This window comes from Fusarium vanettenii (assembly GCF_000151355.1).
Source record: "Fusarium vanettenii 77-13-4 chromosome 3 genomic scaffold NECHAsca_2_chr3_3_0, whole genome shotgun sequence".
Classification (NCBI taxonomy): domain Eukaryota; kingdom Fungi; phylum Ascomycota; class Sordariomycetes; order Hypocreales; family Nectriaceae; genus Fusarium; species Fusarium vanettenii.
The window spans coordinates 701,614-721,227 of NW_003315880.1; the positions used below are offsets into that span (position 1 = coordinate 701,614).

General features: G+C 51.8%; 7 protein-coding genes across 7 annotated transcripts; 2 read left to right on the forward strand and 5 right to left on the reverse strand.

The window, feature by feature from the left end:
* Positions 1-34: 34 nt before the first annotated feature.
* NECHADRAFT_77530 (uncharacterized protein) lies at positions 35-1,108 on the forward strand (the record flags this gene model as incomplete). The annotated part of the gene is made up of 3 exons (XM_003052452.1): positions 35-837; positions 889-1,038; positions 1,105-1,108. The coding sequence occupies 3 exons, from the start codon at positions 35-37 to the stop codon at positions 1,106-1,108; spliced, it is 957 nt and encodes a 318-aa protein (XP_003052498.1).
* A 254-nt stretch (positions 1,109-1,362) lies between these two features.
* Positions 1,363-2,459, reverse strand: NECHADRAFT_77531 (uncharacterized protein; the record flags this gene model as incomplete). Its single annotated transcript, XM_003052928.1, has 3 exons — positions 1,363-1,735; positions 1,785-2,100; positions 2,174-2,459. 3 exons carry the CDS (start codon positions 2,457-2,459, stop codon positions 1,363-1,365), a joined length of 975 nt encoding a protein of 324 aa, XP_003052974.1.
* A 708-nt stretch (positions 2,460-3,167) lies between these two features.
* On the reverse strand, positions 3,168-5,122 carry NECHADRAFT_77532 (uncharacterized protein; the record flags this gene model as incomplete). Its single annotated transcript, XM_003052929.1, has 2 exons — positions 3,168-3,692; positions 3,743-5,122. 2 exons carry the CDS (start codon positions 5,120-5,122, stop codon positions 3,168-3,170), a joined length of 1,905 nt encoding a protein of 634 aa, XP_003052975.1.
* Positions 5,123-6,653: 1,531 nt separating this feature from the next.
* Positions 6,654-8,412, reverse strand: NECHADRAFT_77533 (uncharacterized protein; the record flags this gene model as incomplete). Its single annotated transcript, XM_003052930.1, has 4 exons — positions 6,654-6,720; positions 6,776-8,059; positions 8,112-8,221; positions 8,284-8,412. The coding sequence occupies 4 exons, from the start codon at positions 8,410-8,412 to the stop codon at positions 6,654-6,656; spliced, it is 1,590 nt and encodes a 529-aa protein (XP_003052976.1).
* A 1,140-nt stretch (positions 8,413-9,552) lies between these two features.
* Positions 9,553-12,145, forward strand: NECHADRAFT_77534 (uncharacterized protein; the record flags this gene model as incomplete). The annotated part of the gene is made up of 3 exons (XM_003052453.1): positions 9,553-9,596; positions 9,634-9,934; positions 10,094-12,145. The coding sequence occupies 3 exons, from the start codon at positions 9,553-9,555 to the stop codon at positions 12,143-12,145; spliced, it is 2,397 nt and encodes a 798-aa protein (XP_003052499.1).
* A 460-nt stretch (positions 12,146-12,605) lies between these two features.
* NECHADRAFT_77535 (uncharacterized protein) lies at positions 12,606-14,382 on the reverse strand (the record flags this gene model as incomplete). The annotated part of the gene is made up of 2 exons (XM_003052931.1): positions 12,606-13,096; positions 13,194-14,382. 2 exons carry the CDS (start codon positions 14,380-14,382, stop codon positions 12,606-12,608), a joined length of 1,680 nt encoding a protein of 559 aa, XP_003052977.1.
* A 660-nt stretch (positions 14,383-15,042) lies between these two features.
* On the reverse strand, positions 15,043-17,043 carry NECHADRAFT_77536 (uncharacterized protein; the record flags this gene model as incomplete). Its single annotated transcript, XM_003052932.1, has 2 exons — positions 15,043-16,431; positions 16,477-17,043. The coding sequence occupies 2 exons, from the start codon at positions 17,041-17,043 to the stop codon at positions 15,043-15,045; spliced, it is 1,956 nt and encodes a 651-aa protein (XP_003052978.1).
* Between the last annotated feature and the right edge of the window lie 2,571 nt (positions 17,044-19,614).

Consider the following 19,614-nt stretch of genomic DNA (forward strand, 5'->3'; position numbering starts at 1 on the left):
GGCGCCACAGAGCAGCAAAGCCTCGCTGTCAACCATGAGTGGCCAGAAGAACGGCCAAAATCGAGGACGCAATCCTCCCAGCAACCTAGATGGATGCAACACATTGTCCAGCCCTCAATATATGGGCCCTTATCTAGTAACCAACACTCTCGAGGGGAACCTTCAACTCGGATCGCCGAGTGTTCTCAACCCAAAGGAACACAACACCCAAGCGCATCCTCGAAATATTGCCAGTCGCCCAACGTCCAACATACAGAAGGGGAAACTTGGAAAGGGGCGACCCCAGGTCGATGGCACTCGCCCAGTGGCTTCCCGCCCCGAGGTGACCTCCCCCAAGCCACAACTCGAGCATCACGAAGTCTTTGACCCAAAGGGATTGCAACCCTTAGTGTACCCCCAAAAAATCCGCACTCCGGAGCCAAGCCCTACTGCCCTTCGTCTGGCTGGCTATTTACTACGGGCAGTCAACCAAGAAAGACCTGCCCTCTCCCGTCGTTCCTCGACCGGCGAGCTCCCAGTCCGCGACAAGCTGGCCAACAAGTTTGTCATGAGTATCCCCAAGCAGAGGTTCGGTATCGGCGGGAGAAGAGACTCCACCGCGAGTGTTCCTCCTGGGATGACAGCAGAAAGCTGCAACGACCCTTACCGCACGGCCATCAGGGAGCGGTTAGCAGCAGGCGAGCCCAGAGTCCCGCCACGAAGCGAGTTCGCAAAAGATAGCAAAAACTATCACGCTGCCGGTAAAGTGTCTGCAAGCATGTCAACTTTGCATGAGAGCGAGGAGCTTGATCTGATGAAGCAGGCGACGGCCCTCATAGCCTGGAAGGCCTACAAAAAGTACGTATTGCCCTACCCGAAAACCATCTATTTTATGAATCCTGACACTAGCTTGAAAGATACCATAAGCGTCGGTCAGAGATGCGGGAGTGCTGGATTGGATACGATGAATATGTTTCTTTCCTCGGGCATGGCAAAGCAATTGAGGATACTAAGAAAGCCGCAGCCAAATTCTTCAGAGCAGCACTACGAGTCACAGGAGTAAGTCAATATCTCTATAGATTTCCCTATTAGACACTGTGCTAGTTACTGACAACTCACATCCAGTTGAGGAGTTTCCGTCGCCAGAAAGGTAAACCTCGCGATAGGGTGATCGGACCGGCGCGTGTGGGGAAGCCTTACAAGAAGCCCAAGAGGAACTACTTTGTAAAAAATGGACGGAGCCCAAGCGAGGTATATAGGGCAGTTGAAGCAGGGATCAGAGTCTCTGTCATGGTGTAGGCATCAAGATGTTAGAGTAGACTGAATCCCACCCCGTCAACAGAGCCACAGCACTCCCCCTGAGCAAAAAAGCTCCCAAGCCTCTCAAAGAGAACCACGTCTCTCATCACCAACACCCCATGGCACAAACGTCCCATACGCCATACCCCTCTCAACATCCATACCCCCGTCCTCACTCAACTCAGCCTTCCACACCACAGCAGCTCTGATGAAGCCAAACAACGCAAGCCCCCAAAGCATCACGTTACATCCCATCAAGACACCTTTGACCTCGGGGCTCTGTTCTTGGAAGCAGCGTGCCCAGAGAACGACGCTTGCGGCGGTCGTAACGGCGAGAATGAGGGATTGAAGATACAAGAGCGCGACGGATGAGAGAAGCTTGACCTCGTGGGCGAGAAGAGTGACAGAGCAGAGAAGAAGAAGCGTGACAAGGATGGGGTCAACGAACGTCCATAGCCTGTATCTGTGATTAGATAAATCGCAACATATAAAAGACCATCTCTTACCATTCAGTAAAGTCGTTTCCGGGCTCATCCTCCTTCCACACAGTAACCCACATAAGAGCACTGAAAACACCAAGAGACACAGCAAACTGCGTCACGAGAACGAACCCGTGAATGGCAGAGCTGATGATCCATCTCCCTTCAAGCCGAACTATAGTGACGGGAACATGACGACCATCGTAGCTATGTTGCTTATTGTCCATTTGTGATGTGGATCGTTGAACTGATTCTTCCCAGCGACGAACATCGCAGCTATTGTCTTCGTCGTCACTCACCCAGCGTGCGAAGGGTGGGAAGGGTGTCAATGGCGGCGTGCCCCCTCTATCCAGAGTCAAAGGTCCTCGAACAGTCTCGGTAGAATCAGCCCTCTCCTCAGGCCGTTCCGAACGAACAGATCCATTCAACAGATACAAGCGACTCGCTGAGAGGTGGAGCTAGAAAGTCGGGCGACGGGCCGGAATAGTTGCGCTGCTGGATGGTGGTACTGCGAACTGGAGAAACGAGAGACGAGGGCGCTGATTGCTGTGCGGGGGAGGGCCTTGCAGGCGAACGTCTCACGGGCGAAGTGATGCTTCGACATGATGGAGGAGCAAGTTCAGGTGCGAGCGAGATTGTGAGGTTGCTTGCGCGAGTGCTTCTCTTCTTGCGAATCGGGTGCCGGAGCGGAGGAGGCTCCATCTTGTCGATGTTTGAAGCTGCGAAAATAACAACTGTTTAAAAAGCAAAAGAGAATGTCGGGCAATCAGTATTTTAAAATATAAAAAGTTGTGCAATGTTGACCAAGCGACAGTCGCCAACACTGATCAACACTGGCAAAGCGCAACAGGTCGGACTGCCAGCTCATAAACCCACGAAACGACCTCGGTCAAGAAAACGTCATATAAAAGGAACCGTTACTTGCACTGCACGACTCAGAGTGCTACCACCCAAAAATCTGCCTTTATTCCGAGTGTGACAAACTCTTGTATCCCTAGAGGCGCCATCGTTGAGTCGCACCATGAGCCCTTTCTTTGTTCTAGACTCTAGACATGGTCATCACCAGTAGGCCGTCATGAGGCCATGGCTGTGCCAAGGGACACCTAATGCTGTTTCCTTTGTCCTGTAACAGAAATGTAGTCAATCAAAGACTTGGTATTCGTCATATCCTCCCCTTTCCGTCGTTATCTTACACCCGTCCGTCCATCCATCGCCCTAGACAACCTTTCATACGCCGTTCCCTCGTACCTAGCCGTAAGTACCAATGAATCATTCGCGCCTGTGAACCACAGTTCAGAATTACCTGCAAAGCACCGTCGACCCAGATAATAAAACAAACTCGCCTGCAAAAACCCGTCAACGCCAATGACCTGGTCATGGTAATGCCGCTGTCAAATACCCGTCGTCTCGTCACTCAAGACTCATTCGTGCCTCGTCACCAATCCCCCACTGTCCACCTGGTTTGCCCTGTTTCTGGATCTCCAGTGCAAGGGATGCTCCAAGGCCGCTCGCGTCATCGTCGTTGTACAAGCTGCTAGTCCTACTGGCCCTCCTAGTACGTTCTTTATCCGTGACGGATCGGTCAGCGACACGCTTCCGCATTAATGGCGACCGGAAGAATGATCTTGAAGATGTCGAGTGTACTGACAGGGAATCGTCTGCTGCTTTGGAACTCGCGTCATCGATGCTGAGGTCCTCGGCGTGGGCTTGGGCCTGGTCGGCCGCGTCGGGTCGTGTGGGAACCATGGTTTCGTTGCTCGAGTTGTATTGTTGAGTCCTTACATTGGCCACTGTGGGAGAGTCCTTGGCTTCTACCGCATCACCGGCGTGAGCATCCTGTGACTGGTCCACTTCAACCAACTCGGCATCACGATACCACTTCCGTCGTCTCGTCCATCGGCTCCAACCATCCTGGCCTCGCTGTCCGTTTTGCCACTGCGAGGGTCAGCACCATCGTTCATACTGAATTACTTGCCCTTGCTTACCTTGTTGTCGTAAAAGATCCATCCATTCTTACCCTCTTCTCCATCATAGTCGATGGCCCCTTGATCGTCGGTAACTCCATCAACGCGCCAACGGCCACTCTGAACCCATCGCCACTCCATACGGCTCCCATCTTCCACCTCGGGTAACTCAAAGTCATCCTTTGCAGGTACCGGATTATTATGCTCGTCTGTCCACGCAGGTCGTTCATATGCGAAAAGGTTGTTCGTCCACCCGAGACCTAGCCAACGTCGTTGATTCTCGTAGATGATAAACGTGAACTTGACACCTGCAGTCTTGGCGTGGCCGTTCCTTCGTCCATGGTTTGTTGAAAAGCTTGAAGACTTGCCCAGAGCCTTTGTAAGTTCCGACTCTTGAGCCACACGTTCTGAGCCCTTGGTGGCAGCCACTGCCAATTCTTTTCGGAATGGCTTTTCGGGTGTGTCAAACTGAAGTCCGGTGATTCCGGCCGCAACCCGCCGCACCATGGAGCTTCTCCAAAGGATAGCCCTAGAGACCCTCATAACTCTTGCATGCCATGTCAAGATGATTGTGCCAGCGACTAGTATAACCCGCCTCGTAGTGATGACCCTCCATGGTGGAACAGTCAAGGCGATCCAAATGGGTGTAATTATGAGGAGGCGCATGAAGATGACGGTCACGGCTGGTCGAGTCGTAGCACTGGTCGGTGTTCTCTGGGTGCTGAGAAAATCCGTCATGTCAAGGAGAGGCTCCAGGAGGACATTGCATCTCCCTGTGAACTCTTTGACTGTTTCGACAATCTCATCCAACGTCTTTTGGTGCTTGGTATTGGTGACTTCGGAGTTTCCCCTAACATGCTTCGACTGCTTCTCGCTGACGCTGGGCTTCCCCTTTTGGTGGCTGGCCTCACCGGTCTGAGTTGCGCCTTGAGACGCAGCATCTCTGTGTTGGCTTCGAGGTTCGGCCCACCCACTACTACTGAGAGGACTGTATCTTCGGCCGTACATGCCAGCAATAAGGGCCACGCCTACCATGACAGGCCCGGCCCATGTGACTACCACATCTCCATAGAGAACGACGGCCCAGAAGAAGCAGACTAATAGGAAGCTCTGCCATGGATCTCCAGTGCTCCAGGTGAGCAGCCCCGCTAGGTTGTTTAACGGGAGTATAAAGGGGTGACTGTAGGCAAGGGCTCGGGTGATCTGAGGCGGAGTGGCAAGGAGCAGCGGGCTCTTGTGATGGACAAGGATGGTTGATCGACGGGAGGATCGAGAAGGAGTATTTGCGGAAAGGGTTACGGGTGAGAAAGTCGCATAGGTCGGAGGCGCGCCGCCAGTCGAGGGATGGGATTCGTAGGAGGGAGGCGATGCGCCGAGGGAGGCATCGTCGCGGGAAGACATGGGCGACGATCCAAGATGGGACAGCCAAGGGGTATCCTAGGATGGTTGAACAGTCAGTAGCAGATTCCAGAGATGAAGTGAAGCTATCGCCGATGGATCCGAGACAGCAAGACAGAGAGAGGGAGAAGTGTTCTCTCGCCCCGTGCTCACTCGGTTCCGTGAACTCAGCCAGGCCGTGTCGCGACGTCAGAGGGTCACAAATCGAGTCACTAACAGTGGAGGCTAATAAAGAGCTTGGGGACGGTTTATGTCATGGGGGGCGCCACTTTTAGCTGATGGGGCCTGCTAGGGCTGTCCGTGCCGACGGGATAGACTGGGGGAACGACAAGGGGTTGAAGAGGAAGAAGTGAAGAGGGAGGGAAAAGATGGCAGTCGTGGTGTTGATAATGATGATGACATTCATGAAAGAGACAACTCACAAAGGCAGCCATCTACACGGCCTCAAAGTCTACCGTCCTTGTTAGGTGCTGCTACCCACTGTAAGCCACTGGGCGATATCCAGGCGTCATTACTGTACCCCAGGTACTTTAGGCCATGTACCTTCTGGAAGTGTGCCCCGCGACGTCAGAGACTCTTGTGACTCCAGGGCCCTCTTGAGCAGCATGTCTCGCAAACAAGAAACACTTTTTTCACCTGACCGGATCAAAAGGAATGAAGTAAAAAAGAGTGATGAAGGCAGATGGAAATCAGATTCGAAAACGGAAAGAGCCACGAATTACTCAAGTCCTCCCGTCCGAAACCGTCCCACGTGAGCCCTTTCAACTAACGCGGCGCAGTCAGAAAGTCATTCCCTTCTTTCTGCCTGTCACATGCAAAAACATCCCTTCGGCTTTTGCACGAGCTTGCTAAGAATGAAGTTTTGCCGAACCAAGACCAGAACAAGACGCTATTGTCTGGGTTTTAGCGGGGATATTGCCCTTATTTATTAGCAGGGAAGCCAGTAGAATATGGGCGCGATCTTGCCTCGCTTCTTCAGTTCGAGATCCCATTTTGCGGGGTTCAACCCGAGGTGTCCGGAGACCTCCTCCTCCGCGTAATCAGCTCTTGGCGACTTGACGGACATGGTTGCAGGCCCGTCAGCTCGGTAGAAGGATTATATGCAGGTGAAGATTCCCGAAGTGGGTTCAATGAGGAAATCAGAACCGCCCAACGGGCATGCCCCGTTATAGTACAGCTCAAAGTTTTTGAAGGACGCTATCACGAATAGTTTCAAACTTGTGCCGTTCTTGTACAGAAAAGCAGCAAGGAGTAGAGGAATGGAATTCTCGTGACCTTGGGAGTTTCCGAGCTTATTTAACATTGGTTGGACATAAATGATGTCCTGCTAAGAAACTGTGACTGTTCGTTTCTATTGCTAACGGGCGCTTTAACTAAATGCCCATCATCCATACTACAATACCCTCACCAACGCCATACGCCGTATAACCAAGTCAACATGCTCATCCACCCATAGACAGAAAGCCGCCCGTGGATCGAGCTGCCTAAGGGGTGAAGGTGTCTTGTACGTCCTATCGTAGCGACCATTATCTCGCTATGCCTCCCCATTGTCATGATTGTCCTGCACAGGCTCTTCTTCCACTATCTTGCACGTCACATATCTGTGTAAACAATTAGCAAAAACTCCCCAAAAGAAAAGTGTCTAGTAAAACCCACCGAGGCTTCATCGTGTCCATCGCAGCAAGAATAATAGCCCCCGTCGCTACAAGCGGCGTGACCTGACCAAACCCACGCACGTCGTTCTCAGGGTTGGACGAAAACTCATCCGACTCCATCCAATTTGAATCAGCGATCCAGCTCCTTAGGTGAAAAATACGACGCGTCGCGATGATGTAGATGAGGCCGCAGCAGAGCCACGAGACGAGCCACCATGCCATGATGAGCCATGTCTTGGCGGGAAGGCTTCGAAGCCCTTTGGTCTCGTCGTCGGTATGGGATCCTCGAGGGGGTCCGTTTGTGCGGAACTTGAAGAACTGGTAAACTCTGATGATCAGAGTGATCACAAAGATGATGCAGATGATTAGATATGACAACAAGTCCAGCTCTGAAAAGGGTTGGCTGGTCGAGACAAGCTTGCCGACTTTGCTGTACTGATTATCGGAGAGACTCGTAAAGTTGCGCAGACTCTGCTCCTGCATGAAACAGATGGCGTTGAACAAGATCAAGCTATCCTTTCTTTCGTCCGGAGGCCAAGATTCAGTCGTCCAGCCAGTTCTGCGTTGCCAGATAAACACAAACATCAGAAAGATCAATACCCCCGTGAAGCAGCAGATTCTAATGATTCCCGCCGGCTTTGAGCGCCAAAAGTTGCGCACCAGCGTAAAAGCTAGGAGAAAGTTTGTACAAGCAATCAGACTCAGCCAAACGACGACGTTCATGTGGTACTGTGAAGTTGTGCATTTGCTCCGGGATGCAAAGCTCAGGCCGAGAGCTAGAGCGATGAGGATCTGCGAATCAGGGATGCAGAGCATGATGGCTTCCAACATGTCGTATCGTGTCTCTGAGAGAGTGTTTCGGTCTGAAAAGTCTTGAAGTTGAGACAGACTGATCATGATGGTGCTTCGCTTTTTTGTAGCCGATACCGATGGCTTTGCTACCGCCTGTTCAACGTTTCTCTGTGTGATGGGACGGTAGTAGATTGTGCCCTTTGGTCGGGATCCCCTCCATTGACTATGAGAACTTCTTGCGTGAGCCGGTCGCTGGGCGCGACGCTCGGGTCTTTCTGGGTGATCATCGTAATATGTTGCAGCAGACCCCCTTTCGGTTTGTGAATGCTCGGGAGAGTGTTCTGGGTTGTCCTGAAGGGGGACTTGCTCGTAGCCTGTGTTCGATGCTAATGTGGTCGACGAATTCGCGTGGTGTATCAAGGGCTGGCTGTCGGCTGGAAGCTCGACGGGAATTTGATTCGGGCTAGGAACGAGATTTCGCAGGACAGGACGTCTATAAAGTGATCAGCACTGTCTTCTACTCATCCTTTCAGAAACCTTCTCACCTGCGAAGAAATCGATAAACGCCCGGGACGCGATCGAGGATCAAGGCCATGCCAATGATCAAGCTCACGAATAGGCCAAACCCAGTGGGAATAACCAAAGCCAAGACAGTCTAAGCCTCTTGTCAGTTTCAATGCCCAGACAAACCCCAGATCTTGGCCAAAAGAGACTCACGCCAATCCCCGCGACATCAGCGTTGGGTTTGAACTCGCCGCGAGTGACATTTCCAACGCTGCTCACGCTTCCATCCTGCCCAAACTGGAGCGTGCAGTTCACGTAGTAGCCTGCGCACCTGTGGCCCATGATGTCGAAGGAGGAGGATGTGTATCGCAGCCTTGCTGGGGATCAATCGGCGGGACATGTTTGCTTTATTATAGTCCTACAGAGGTCCTACGCAGGGGGGAAGAGCTGAAAAACGCCACAGCCTGGTCAATATGGCCTCAAATGAAATAGTTCAGAGCCTTGGGAGAAAGCCCTGTGCAGTATTATGGAGCCTTGGGGGCGGTTGTTTGGCTGCAAGCTTCTCGGCTAGAGAAGCAGGCTCTAGACTCTTGATTGTGTGTGTGTGATGGAGGATTGGCATAGCCTCCACCAAGAACGCCGAGGGGAACACCATCCATAGGGCTGCAGCCGATGCAAGGCACTTCTGGAAATAGAGCCTTGGGGATTCTTGATCGAGGCTGAGCCGAGCCGTCTCGAGTCGACATTCTCCTTACATCGCGTGTCTGTCTGTTTGCGTCTCTGTAGGGTTGAGATGATGTCTCAGCTCAGAGCCTGATTTTCCAAGTCGCCGAGCTGAGATGCAGGAATGGAGTCTGGACTTCCCCATCCCTGGTCTATTGGGATCCAGCCCCAGAAACTAGTCGATTTAACCTTAAGATAAGGTCAGGCAGGTCCGATACCTTTTTCGCGTACACTTCCATCAAGCCCAAGGCACACTCGTGCGCGAAGGATGATCGTTTCGTCCCGTTCCGTCCACATCGAGGGAGCTGCTGCGCACAACTGGGCTTGCCAGGACTAATGTAACAAGTTAGCCACAAAACGCCCAAGTTTGTTAACGACTCACGTGCGCTCAGCCTGCGATGCACCTTCAAGACAACACCAAAAGTCGGGGCTGAAGCGCTTGTCACACCCGCGGCCAACGGAACCAGACAAGCCCGCCCTCGGCGTCAATACTACTCGGGGCTAGACGAGCCGGACACCAATAGGCGCGGCCACGGATACCAGCCGCTGCGAAAAGGCGGGATTTCGTCAGTCTATGGGGAAAACGCGCAGCAGGTGGCTTGGCTGCGCATGGGCATGGGCTGTGTTTATTTTTAACCGAGACCTGACAAAGCAGAGCAACCCTCTCAATATTTCAAATAGCGGGCTGTCATGGTTGTCTTACATTGTGGCTAGTGGACGTCTAATCCGGCTGTCGGCATTTGACTTAGAACCACCAACATGGCATCGGCAACCGTTTCTTTCTTGCACTTTGAGAAGCAGTTGTGAGTCTCCTTCTGGCTATAATTGGTGAAGATACAGGGATTTATCCCGTGGCCCTGTGCATGCAGAACCAGCCATGGGGGTGGCTGAAGACAGTGGGCCAGTTCCTCGTAAAAGCGTACTCCATCTAAGAATGGAATATTCTACGAAGCTCATGTCGTATGCTCAATTTGCGGTCATGACGAACAGGACATGTCACCCTATCTATACGCTACCAAAGAGGAAAAATAGATGCCAGTTCATGAAGGATCGTGACAGGCTGGCAGCATCCACATCCACTACATGGCGTCTGCAGTCAGCCAAGCCAGATGACAGGGATGATTCGGCTGTGTGCGTGTGCGTGAGACGGGATCCAACGTCTAGAGCCCATCCGCACGGAGCCCATATCCGTTCCCAACTGGAGGGAAACGCGGCGATGCTAGAGCTAATAATCCTGGCGCCGTCAGCGGGAATAGACCCTTATTAACTACGCCTCTTTGTGTTCCCGTATATGAAATAGACCTTTGAGCCCGACCCAAATCCTATTCTCCTCGCTTTTCTCTCTACAGATTCAAACTCACCCCATGTCTCATGCAACATGAGCTCCGCCGCTCCAGTGTCGTTCAAGGCTTATCAGCCGTACGCCCCCGAGGGTACGACCTCGACATCCGACACGGAACCATTCCCAGCTTCAATAGACTTTAGGCGACGCTCATACATCACGACTTCGTCATCCAACACAGATTTACCGACACTGCGAATCCAACATGATGGGTCGGGACACCATGTAAAGCAACAGCCCCCTAAGCTGCATATAAACACCGGCAGCAATTCACTGGCTCCCTCAAGCTCAAGGCCTCGTGCTGTCTCGTGGAGCCCTGGTATGAGCCCAGAAGTCGATAAAAGCGGTCACGATGCTCTTAGCTTTCTGAATGCTCACGTCTCCGAGTTCCGAGAACGTCCCCGGTCTGGGTCAGAACTGCCCAAGACGATAACACGCAAGGAACCAGTTCAACCAAAGCCCCAATCGACCGCGGTACCATTGAGCTTAGTTCCTGGATTTAATACCCCGCCTCAGAGCCTAGCCGTAGGCCATGGGGCTCGCGAACGGGCACATTCGACAACATCATCGACAGATGGAACCCGCGAACACAAGGACGAAAATGCATTCACATCTGCACTAATTGCCGAATTGGAGGGAGAGCTTGGCGTCACCGCCAGCCGCCCTTCATCCGAAAAGGCATTTGTGGCATGGCCTGGACCGGCGCCGTCAAGTCTTGGAGTGACAAACTCCAAAGACCACAGAAAGAGCTGGAGCTACTACCAGTCAATCCCAGCCGATTTTACGCCAGAGCAGACGACCTATGTTCCTTATTCGGGTGCGACACAGGCACCGTCGATGGCGGCTTCGACAAAGACCTTCCAGCCTTTCAAGCCTGCTCAGCCCCAGATAGCCCACCCACCTAGCATGATACCCGGGCTTGGATGTCTGGACACCGGGGCTTTTAATCAGAACAACTATAGACATTCGATGCCCGCAGGCGGTATTATGGGCCAGTCCAACAACAGCATGCCCTCCTTGTTGGGTCTCGAAGGCTTCGAGGCCTCGTCAGTTTCTCAGCATCTCCCCCCCGAGCGACCAGCAGCGCCACACCGCCGTGTAGCATCATTTCAAAAGCAGACACCTCCCGTTTCGAAGCCTGGGACTCCTGAGAGCTTTCCTTCAAGTGGGCATGGGTCGCCATTCGTCAGGCCAGTGCAGCAACAGCAGCCACCAGAAGTCGAGATCGAGCCGCCTTCCGCTATCGAGCCCGAGGCCCATATAAAAGCCAACCTGGAGGCGCCAGCACGGTCGAGGCGACCAGTCTCAGCCCCCATGGCAGGTCTCCCTATGGTTCTTCTTCCTGGCCATATGCAAGGTGCTCCTACCGCCTCTGCCCCTAGATCTGGAAGCTTGCCTGCTACGGAGCGGAGAGCAAAGCCCGAGGATTACGAGGAGGAGGATACAAAGTCAGAGCAAGGCGGTAATCCTGCACCCACTCAGCAGGGTGGCAAGGTCGATCGTGCTGCTGTACTTGCAGCTGGTGGAGGCCTTGGATTCCTCGTTTCCTCTCAACTTCGTCGGGTGGACACAGAAGATATGCAACCGACGAGCACGGAACCCAGACAGCAAGAGGTTATTGCCAAGACTAACTGGCAACCGGCTCCTGTTACCGGTCACTCGCGGAACTCATCCTCTCAGCCGATGCTACCTGAACTCGACCTCTCTGACCTAGAGTTGAATCTCGAGCCATCAAAGACCTCAAAGGGCGCACCCCGCAACCAACCTGTGCCTAACTCTAAATATGGCAAATCTACTCGTGATGCGGAGGATGAGATGTCTGACTACGAGCACGACCGCGATGATTCCGACGATGAAGATGATGTTCGGCCCAGCCGCCCTAATGCTGTGCGCCTGAACACTCAGGACAACACCTACTCGCCAGCGCGGTGGGAAAATGAGGAGGTTGACTATGAAGGGTCGAAGTATTACCGACGAGCTGCGTCTTGGCGATCTCATGTAGGAAAATAATAGGGAAAACGGGGGGGGGATGAGGAGGACCAGCAGGCTGGTTTAGTGTAGCATAGCCGGGGATGGGGACTGGATGATAATGGCATAGACTATAGTTACGACCCAAAATGATAGAGATTATTTTACGACGAGGATTCTTGTCTCTCCTATCCACTATCCTATTGCCATGCTGCCACGCTCTTGTGCCTCTCGCCCTCCCACAGTGTTACTCAAGTTGGGCTTACGGTCCTCGCCCTTCTTTTTGTACTTCTCCTCGCGATTCGGCTTTCTTGAAGCCAAATGAATCTACCTGAATAGACAGAAGAGAGGGTACAGCCCCCGGTGGCTTTCTTCACGCCTAATCAAAACACTCGTCGGATCTGGACGGGCAATCATGGATGGATTTGAGGCCCGACTTCTTGGCAGGCCGTCAATTTGCAATGTCAAATACAAGACCTTTCCATCTTTCAGTGACTACCTATCAAAAAGTTCGAGATCCGGTAACATTCGAGCTATACACCATCTTGCCCTCAAACCAAGTCTTGAGAACAGTGGCACCAGCAAACTCCCCCTCGCTCAGGTCCCTATCAACCGCGATAAAGTTTGCCCGCTTGCCAACCTCGATGCTCCCCGTTCTCATCTCGGCGCCTACTGCCTTTGCGCCGTTCAAGGTGATTATCTCGCAAATAATCTCACCGCCAATCTCTCGCTTGGTCTTGGAGCTGTCGGCGAGTCGTCTCTCGCCACCGGGAGCGTACTCGAGCTTGTCAACTATGTACGCCAGAGCATCGAACAAGCTCGGGGTAGGCGTGAGAACCCAGTCGGATCCGATGGTGACCAAACCCCCGTCGGCCATGAGCTCGTTGAACGGCCATCTGAAAACGTCGGGGTAGGTAGCTTCCAGTCCATGATGGAATATGGCAGGCGACATCTCGCCTGTGACACGGAGTCTCGTCATGCGCGGAATGTCGTCTATTCGAATGAATCATGGTTAGCAAAGGTGTGATCCCTTTTCATACATTGCATGCTCCCTTCCTGTGCAATCGGGAAGACGCCAGATTTCACGTACCAGGGTGAACGGAGTTACAGTGAGCAATCTCATGCCTCGGGCCATGAGGATTCAACTTGCGCACTTCTTCGATAACGTCTAGAACGCGCCGAGCGGATCCATCACCGGCGGCGTGTACTTTGATTGTGAAGCCTCGGCTATCATATCTCTTGAAGTTCTTCAAAAGGTCCTCCCAGTTGATAAGCAGAAAGTCGTCCGGCTGGCCATCCTCTTTTAGGCTGCAGTGCGTGAAGTTCGGGGGTAGAGGTGCCCCGTCAAGCCACATCTTGACGAATCTGGTGTTGACGTGTTTACTGCGGAACCCCTCGGAAATATCCAGCAGGGCCTCGAGACTGACCCTGGGTTCCGACGTGGTGAGGTGGAAATCGTGATGACAGACGATGTGAGTATACAGATCGATACCCATGTTGTTTTCAGCCTCGAGCTCTCTCACAGCGTGCAGATATGCCGTCGACGCCGATGCCTCTTGGCACGAGGTGACGCCGAAGCGGTGGCACATCTCAATGCCGAAGCGGAGGGCTTCCTTGACGAAAGCCAGTGGAGGTCGTCCGAGGTGACGAGAGGCCATTAGTTGGGCACTCTCCACCAGCTCCCCGGTAAGCGTGCCGTCCGGACGGCGAACATACCTACCGCCAGGCGGGTCTTGAGCATTCTCCGGGTCGATTCCGCATTTTATCAATGCAGCAGTATTGAGCAGAACATTGTGAACGCTCACATCCCGAACAAATACAGCCTGGTCCGGATAAGTCTCGTCAAGATACTTCCTATCGGGCTTCTGGTTTGGAAAACAGTCGGCAGTGTAGAAGCTGCCCACGATCCAGTCCCCAAATACGTTGTTATAAGAGCAGGCACACTGCGCTTCGTTAATCTTGGAAGCGAGAGTGTATTCGTTCGCGTCGTGGCCGATCTGGGCCTCACTCAAGCCCTGCATGCTAGCCACCAGCAGGTGCGTGTGGGCGTCGTGAATACCCGGCATGATGAACTTCTGACGCAGGTTGAACATGACGAGGCTTCTCTCTGTTGCAATCTTTTTGATTTCGACATCGCTGCCAACTGCTTCGAAAATGCCGTTGGGGGAGACGATAAAGGCCTCGGCCCATGGCTTCTTCTTGTCGATTGTATACACTCGGCCGTTGTAGTAGGCAACTGCATTGTTAGCAGACAGGGAGGAAGGGAATATTTCCGCCATCTTGTCTACAACCTAATAGTATCAGAATAAATTGAAAAGGTATAGTCAAGATCAAAGACAAGGGAATGTAGTTGAGCCTGAGTGAAGATCGTAATCGTATTGGCCCAAGTTCTAGGAGGATGCTATAAGAAAAGGTGGATTTCGTTTATGTTCGACTTAGAAACAACTCGTCCTTAGAAGTCCGAGAGGGCATTTGGAATAATTTAAATACATCAAGGCGAGGCATCCCTAACAAGAAGGAAATAGTTATCCAGTATAGAAACTCGACCTGTTCCAGAGAAATAGTGCGAGAATAGCCATTGAGATGTGAGTTTAGAGTGTAAACTCCGTCGGGAAGATTCTATTATAGGACGCCTTCCCTGTTTGAGGCAAATAGTGCGAGGTTACCCCAGGTTATTCGGCAATACCAAGACCCCGATGGGGAGGAGAGAGACGGCAATTGCGAGAGGAGAACCACAACTGAGCCGAGGCTTCTAGGCCACAATAGAAATGCCCTTGTTTGCACTTTTCGAGGACAAGAGAATTAATTGGGGACCAACGAGATAATTACCGAATCTGAATCATCCTACATGCTCTAGACCTCCTTTCCCAACGCCATGCGATCTAAACCCCAGAGCAATCCATGCGTCAGATCAATCACTCCCACAACGTCTCTTGTTACTAATATTTGCCCTCAATCCATTCCTCAAGGAACCATGATGCAGGCTTGGTCGGCGTCTCGTCGGGTTCCACGATTTCCTCATCCATGCTGTAGAGGCCTTCCCAATCGCGCAGCCAGCGGTGCTGCTCAAGCTTTCCCGGCATATCAGCATTCGCCCAGTTACGACCACCTGCGGCGTCTTCTACCAGAAACGACATCATTTTGAGGGTGGACTTTTTCGACGGCCGGACACTGATGGCTTGGTGATCTCTCTCCACATTCTCGGCCGAGGTACGCATCTCCAAGTTGTCTGGCATGCTGCTCATCATTCGCCCAGTACATGCCCGAAAGCCCTTGTCGGAGATGGCTTTCTTCCTAATGTACCAGGTGAATGAGTGGTACTTGCGAGTATACTTAGTTTCGAGTTGCGGCCAAAGTTCGAGTTCTACCCGCCCCTTCTGTACGTATCCAAAGGGTCGCCATGCCAGCGTTGCGCTGGCCGAGTCCTGAAGTTTAAGGTCGAAGCGGCACCGAAGTAGATCAGCTCTAGATACCTGATCAGAGGGTTCTGTATAGAGAGAATCCTTGTCAAGATCCATGAATGACTGCTTAGATCCAGTCCAGGCAGACACCATCGGATCTGGTGGCGATAGTGATCCGGATCCGTACTTCTCTTCCATTGTCATTGTATATCGTTGAATCCAGTTAAGTAGAGTAGGGTCGCCCAACAAGAAGAGAGCCACCCACCAAATGGCAACTCTAGGTCGGCGGGAAATAAAGACTTTTGCTATGAGCTCGAGTTGTTCCTGAATAAGTGCTGGCTCCAACGTGTCCAAGACGGCTGCGAGCCACGGGCCAACCAGATTGCAATCAACGTCCGGCTGCCACAAGATACTCCATATAATGGTGCCAATGGAAGGCGGATAGGCGCTGAGGGCCATGAAATATCGCATATCACTGAGGTACCCTCGAATGCTCTGTTCATGAGAACAGCTGAAAGTGCCATTCTTCTGTGGCCCAGTGAGATGTGGACGAGGGAGCCGGGGCTGGAGCCTCATAAAGGTATAGAAGGGGATTACAAGTGCGGCCATGAACGACGCCTCGTGGAGAGGCATCGGTTGGAGGCTGGAGTCTCCTGTTGAGTCGGCACCAAGATTGAATAGTCGACATAGTTCGATGAGAAGCTCCGTAGCTTCAGAAGAGGTGGGAGGCAAACGCATGTCTGTGACTGAGTCTGATGCTCTGATGCTAATTTTAATACCCGTGTTAAAATACGTTGCCCATGGAGGTAGTTTTCCTAGGTCCATGGCTCGCCAACCCATCTTGGGACTGAGGATCGCGCAAAGCCACCTGATGAGCGAGGGTGACGCACCCTCGAGGTCCAGATCAACCGCACTTCCCCTTTGGCGCTGGGTCGTATCGGGCCATAAACGATCCCTAATATTATAACGTACCGGTCGGCCTTGCATTTCAAGAAGTCGAACTGAAAGGATGTATGACCAGCACATGACCAATACACCAAGGCTGTTGGTTGTCTCCGAACCAATACCTAAGTCGCGTGACTCTATATCTGGGCGAATGTGGCAACGGAGTGGTTTGTCTACCCCTAATCGAAACCCGGCTCGGTACCCGTGGACGAGGGCTACATTGCTATCGGGATGTTGTTCGTGCACTGTCCCTCCGATGTCGAGGGGCAGTTCCCAGCAAGGCCTGCCGTACAGAAAAGCGCTGCGAGGAAGATGTTCCGGAAGGCTTGGGACGTCTACCAAAGTGATGTATGGGTCCAGTGCATCTACTGGCCAGAGACCTGAAGGTATTCTGCTCGCTTCATCCAAGAAAGCATTCCATGTTGCCTTTCCATCACAGAAGGTACGGTGAACATCGGCTGGGTTTGGTATTAACGGATCCTCTTCGTCCGTTAGTCGAGGGGCGCCTTGTTTGTTGGCAAGCGAATCTTCGCTGGATGAATCGTAAGTCGTCGTAGTGGATCCGGACCAGACCGACGGAGCGCTATCCGCCATGATTAGCTGATTGTTTGGAGAAGTTGCTCCTGTCACATTGAGGCCAAGAGAAGACAGTTATTGAGTCAGTCTCAACAGTCAGGATAGAGACCGAGTTTATCAGCAGACGATGCGCGGGGAAATTACGCAAATTCAGTAATCAAGCCAGGAGAGATCAAATCCACAATTAGTGCACGACCCGCGCTTGAGCTCTTGTCGCTCGTAGCAGCCTCAGGGCGTGTTAAATTTGCAGTGAACATGAACAGGAGCGTGAAAAGAGTGGGCGATTCTTGTCGTTGGCGCAAATGCTACCTTCTGGTTGGCAGGCGTCCCAGGTTCTTTCCAGCCAATCTGGGTCTATCAACGCTCCAGCTGCCAACCATTTCGCCATATAACAAGTCTCGGAAAGGGTTGAGTACCTAAACTGTGGACTCAGCTTCAATGGGTACCAGCTCTAGTCACCGGATCAGGTGACTGGAATCAATCAGTTCCACTTCATGTTCCCGGACAAAACGTAACGCTCCCGAGAGGTTACAATGCTAGGACACTGATAAGCCCTCTAGGCTTGTTGCATCTGCGGACATATTTGCATAACTAGGCACAGAAGCCATGGCCATTTTCTCGAACACTAAACTTGAACGGCTTTGGCTATTAGAATCAGCAATATGTTTCGGTATATGGTTACCATTTGAGCAGCCATTCCCTCGAAGCTCAGGTATCCCAACCAATACAGCAGGATCAAAGCTTGGCATAAAAGTTACTTGACATTCGGGGAAGTATAGATAAGGCAAATTCCCGACCTAAATTAAAGGGGGTTTAATTCGAAATGAAGCCCACGATCGCCTTGTGGTAGGATTCCGAGACCTTGTGTCTTCTGAGCTACATCATCCGGGCCCGGAAGGGGTTAAATTTGCAGTGAAGCAACTCGATCGTTGAACCCATGCTTCGATGAGCAAAAAGACCGAATCACATTCCGCTAGAGCCGAGAGCCCCAGCATTCAGGCTCCCGAGGGGGTTAAATTTGCAGTGAAAAGAGCCTCATGGGTAGCAAACGCCCATTGGCCAATTGTCGATGGTGGGTTCTCTCCCAGATCGTGCAATCTTGGAGAGAGTTCAGCTTGCAGCGTAGGAGCGTAGTCGCCGCCTAGGTTGCCAGTCCCACGTTTTGCTACTCCATGATAACTCCCTAGCTTCGGCATAATAACCCTGTTTTAAATTACGATCCAAGTCAACGGCTTTTACTAGTGGTGTCAACCTTGTCTATATTAATCCAGAGGTATTAACTGAGTTATCATTGAGTACCCCATTCTGGTTTACATGTCATGGTCAATGCCGCAGGCTCAGTGATAATTGCTCGACTTCCAGATAAGAGACCGCATTTATCGGAATCAACCCAACATTTTGGTGATACCGGGTAAAGAAGGCAAATTCCAGAACCAAGCCAGAGGGTTAAACTTGCAGTGAAACAACCGTCAGCCCTACCGTCAGCATTTGAGACCTTATGTCATCCAAACTCCGAGATTCAGACTCGGCGCGTGTTAAAATTGCAGTGCAATCCATCGAGATCGATCGCTCACCCAGCGATCGATCAAGGATTGAACGTGGAAGTCCTATGCTGCGTTTAGTTTGCAGTGAAGTACCGTCGTAGGCCGGTGAAGGCCAGTATCCATATTGCTTTTCTATCACAGAAGGTATAGTGAACATAGGCTAGGTATAGTATCAATGGATCTTCTTCGTCGATTAAAGGAGGAGCACCTTGTTCATTGGCAGGCGAATCTTCAGTCATAGACAGCCTGCTGCTGGAGGAATCATAATTCAACGCTATAAATCTAGACTAGGCCGACAGATAGTCGCCGTCTAGTATGATGAGCTGTTTCTTTGGCGACGTTGCTCCTGTCACATTGTAGCCAAAGAAGGAGAAGGAAGGGGTTGTTAAGTGGTGCTCAACAACCATGCACGGCTAGCTGGTTAATTCGCTGAAGAAAAGTGGGCGATGCGTCCGTTGGCGCGAAAAAAGTGGGTTGGTCTTTCCGGTGGCGTTCGTTTCACTGCAAATTTAACCCCTTCCGAGCCCGAATGATGGAATTAAGAGGAGATAAGGTCTTAATATCCTACCTCAAGGCGACCCTAAGCTTCATTGCGAATTAAATTCGCTTTAATTTAGATATTGAATTTGCCATATCTGCACTTGAACGTCAAGTAACTTTCATGCCAACCTTTGATCCTGTTGCATTGGCTGGGATACCTGAGCCTTGATCGAAGTGGAATTTGTTCCTGGCATCTTATCTGGTGACGAGAAACGATACCCATTGAAGTTGACTTCAATGTAAACTCAACCCTCTCCCAGAATTGTTACGTGGTGAAATGGCCAGCAGCGCCGATAGACTTGGATTGGCTGTTGGAAAACTTGGAACTCTCAGAAAGTTGGGCACTCTATCATTCAAGCCTGCCAACCAGAGGCAGCAGCATTTGCGCCCAACCCCAATCGCAATCGCCAGTGCATGACCGATCATTAAACAAGCTTCCAGCAATAGTCAAACCACCAATAGAGAGGTCAGATTCGTTCTTCCAGGTGCAGAACTCTGGATGGTC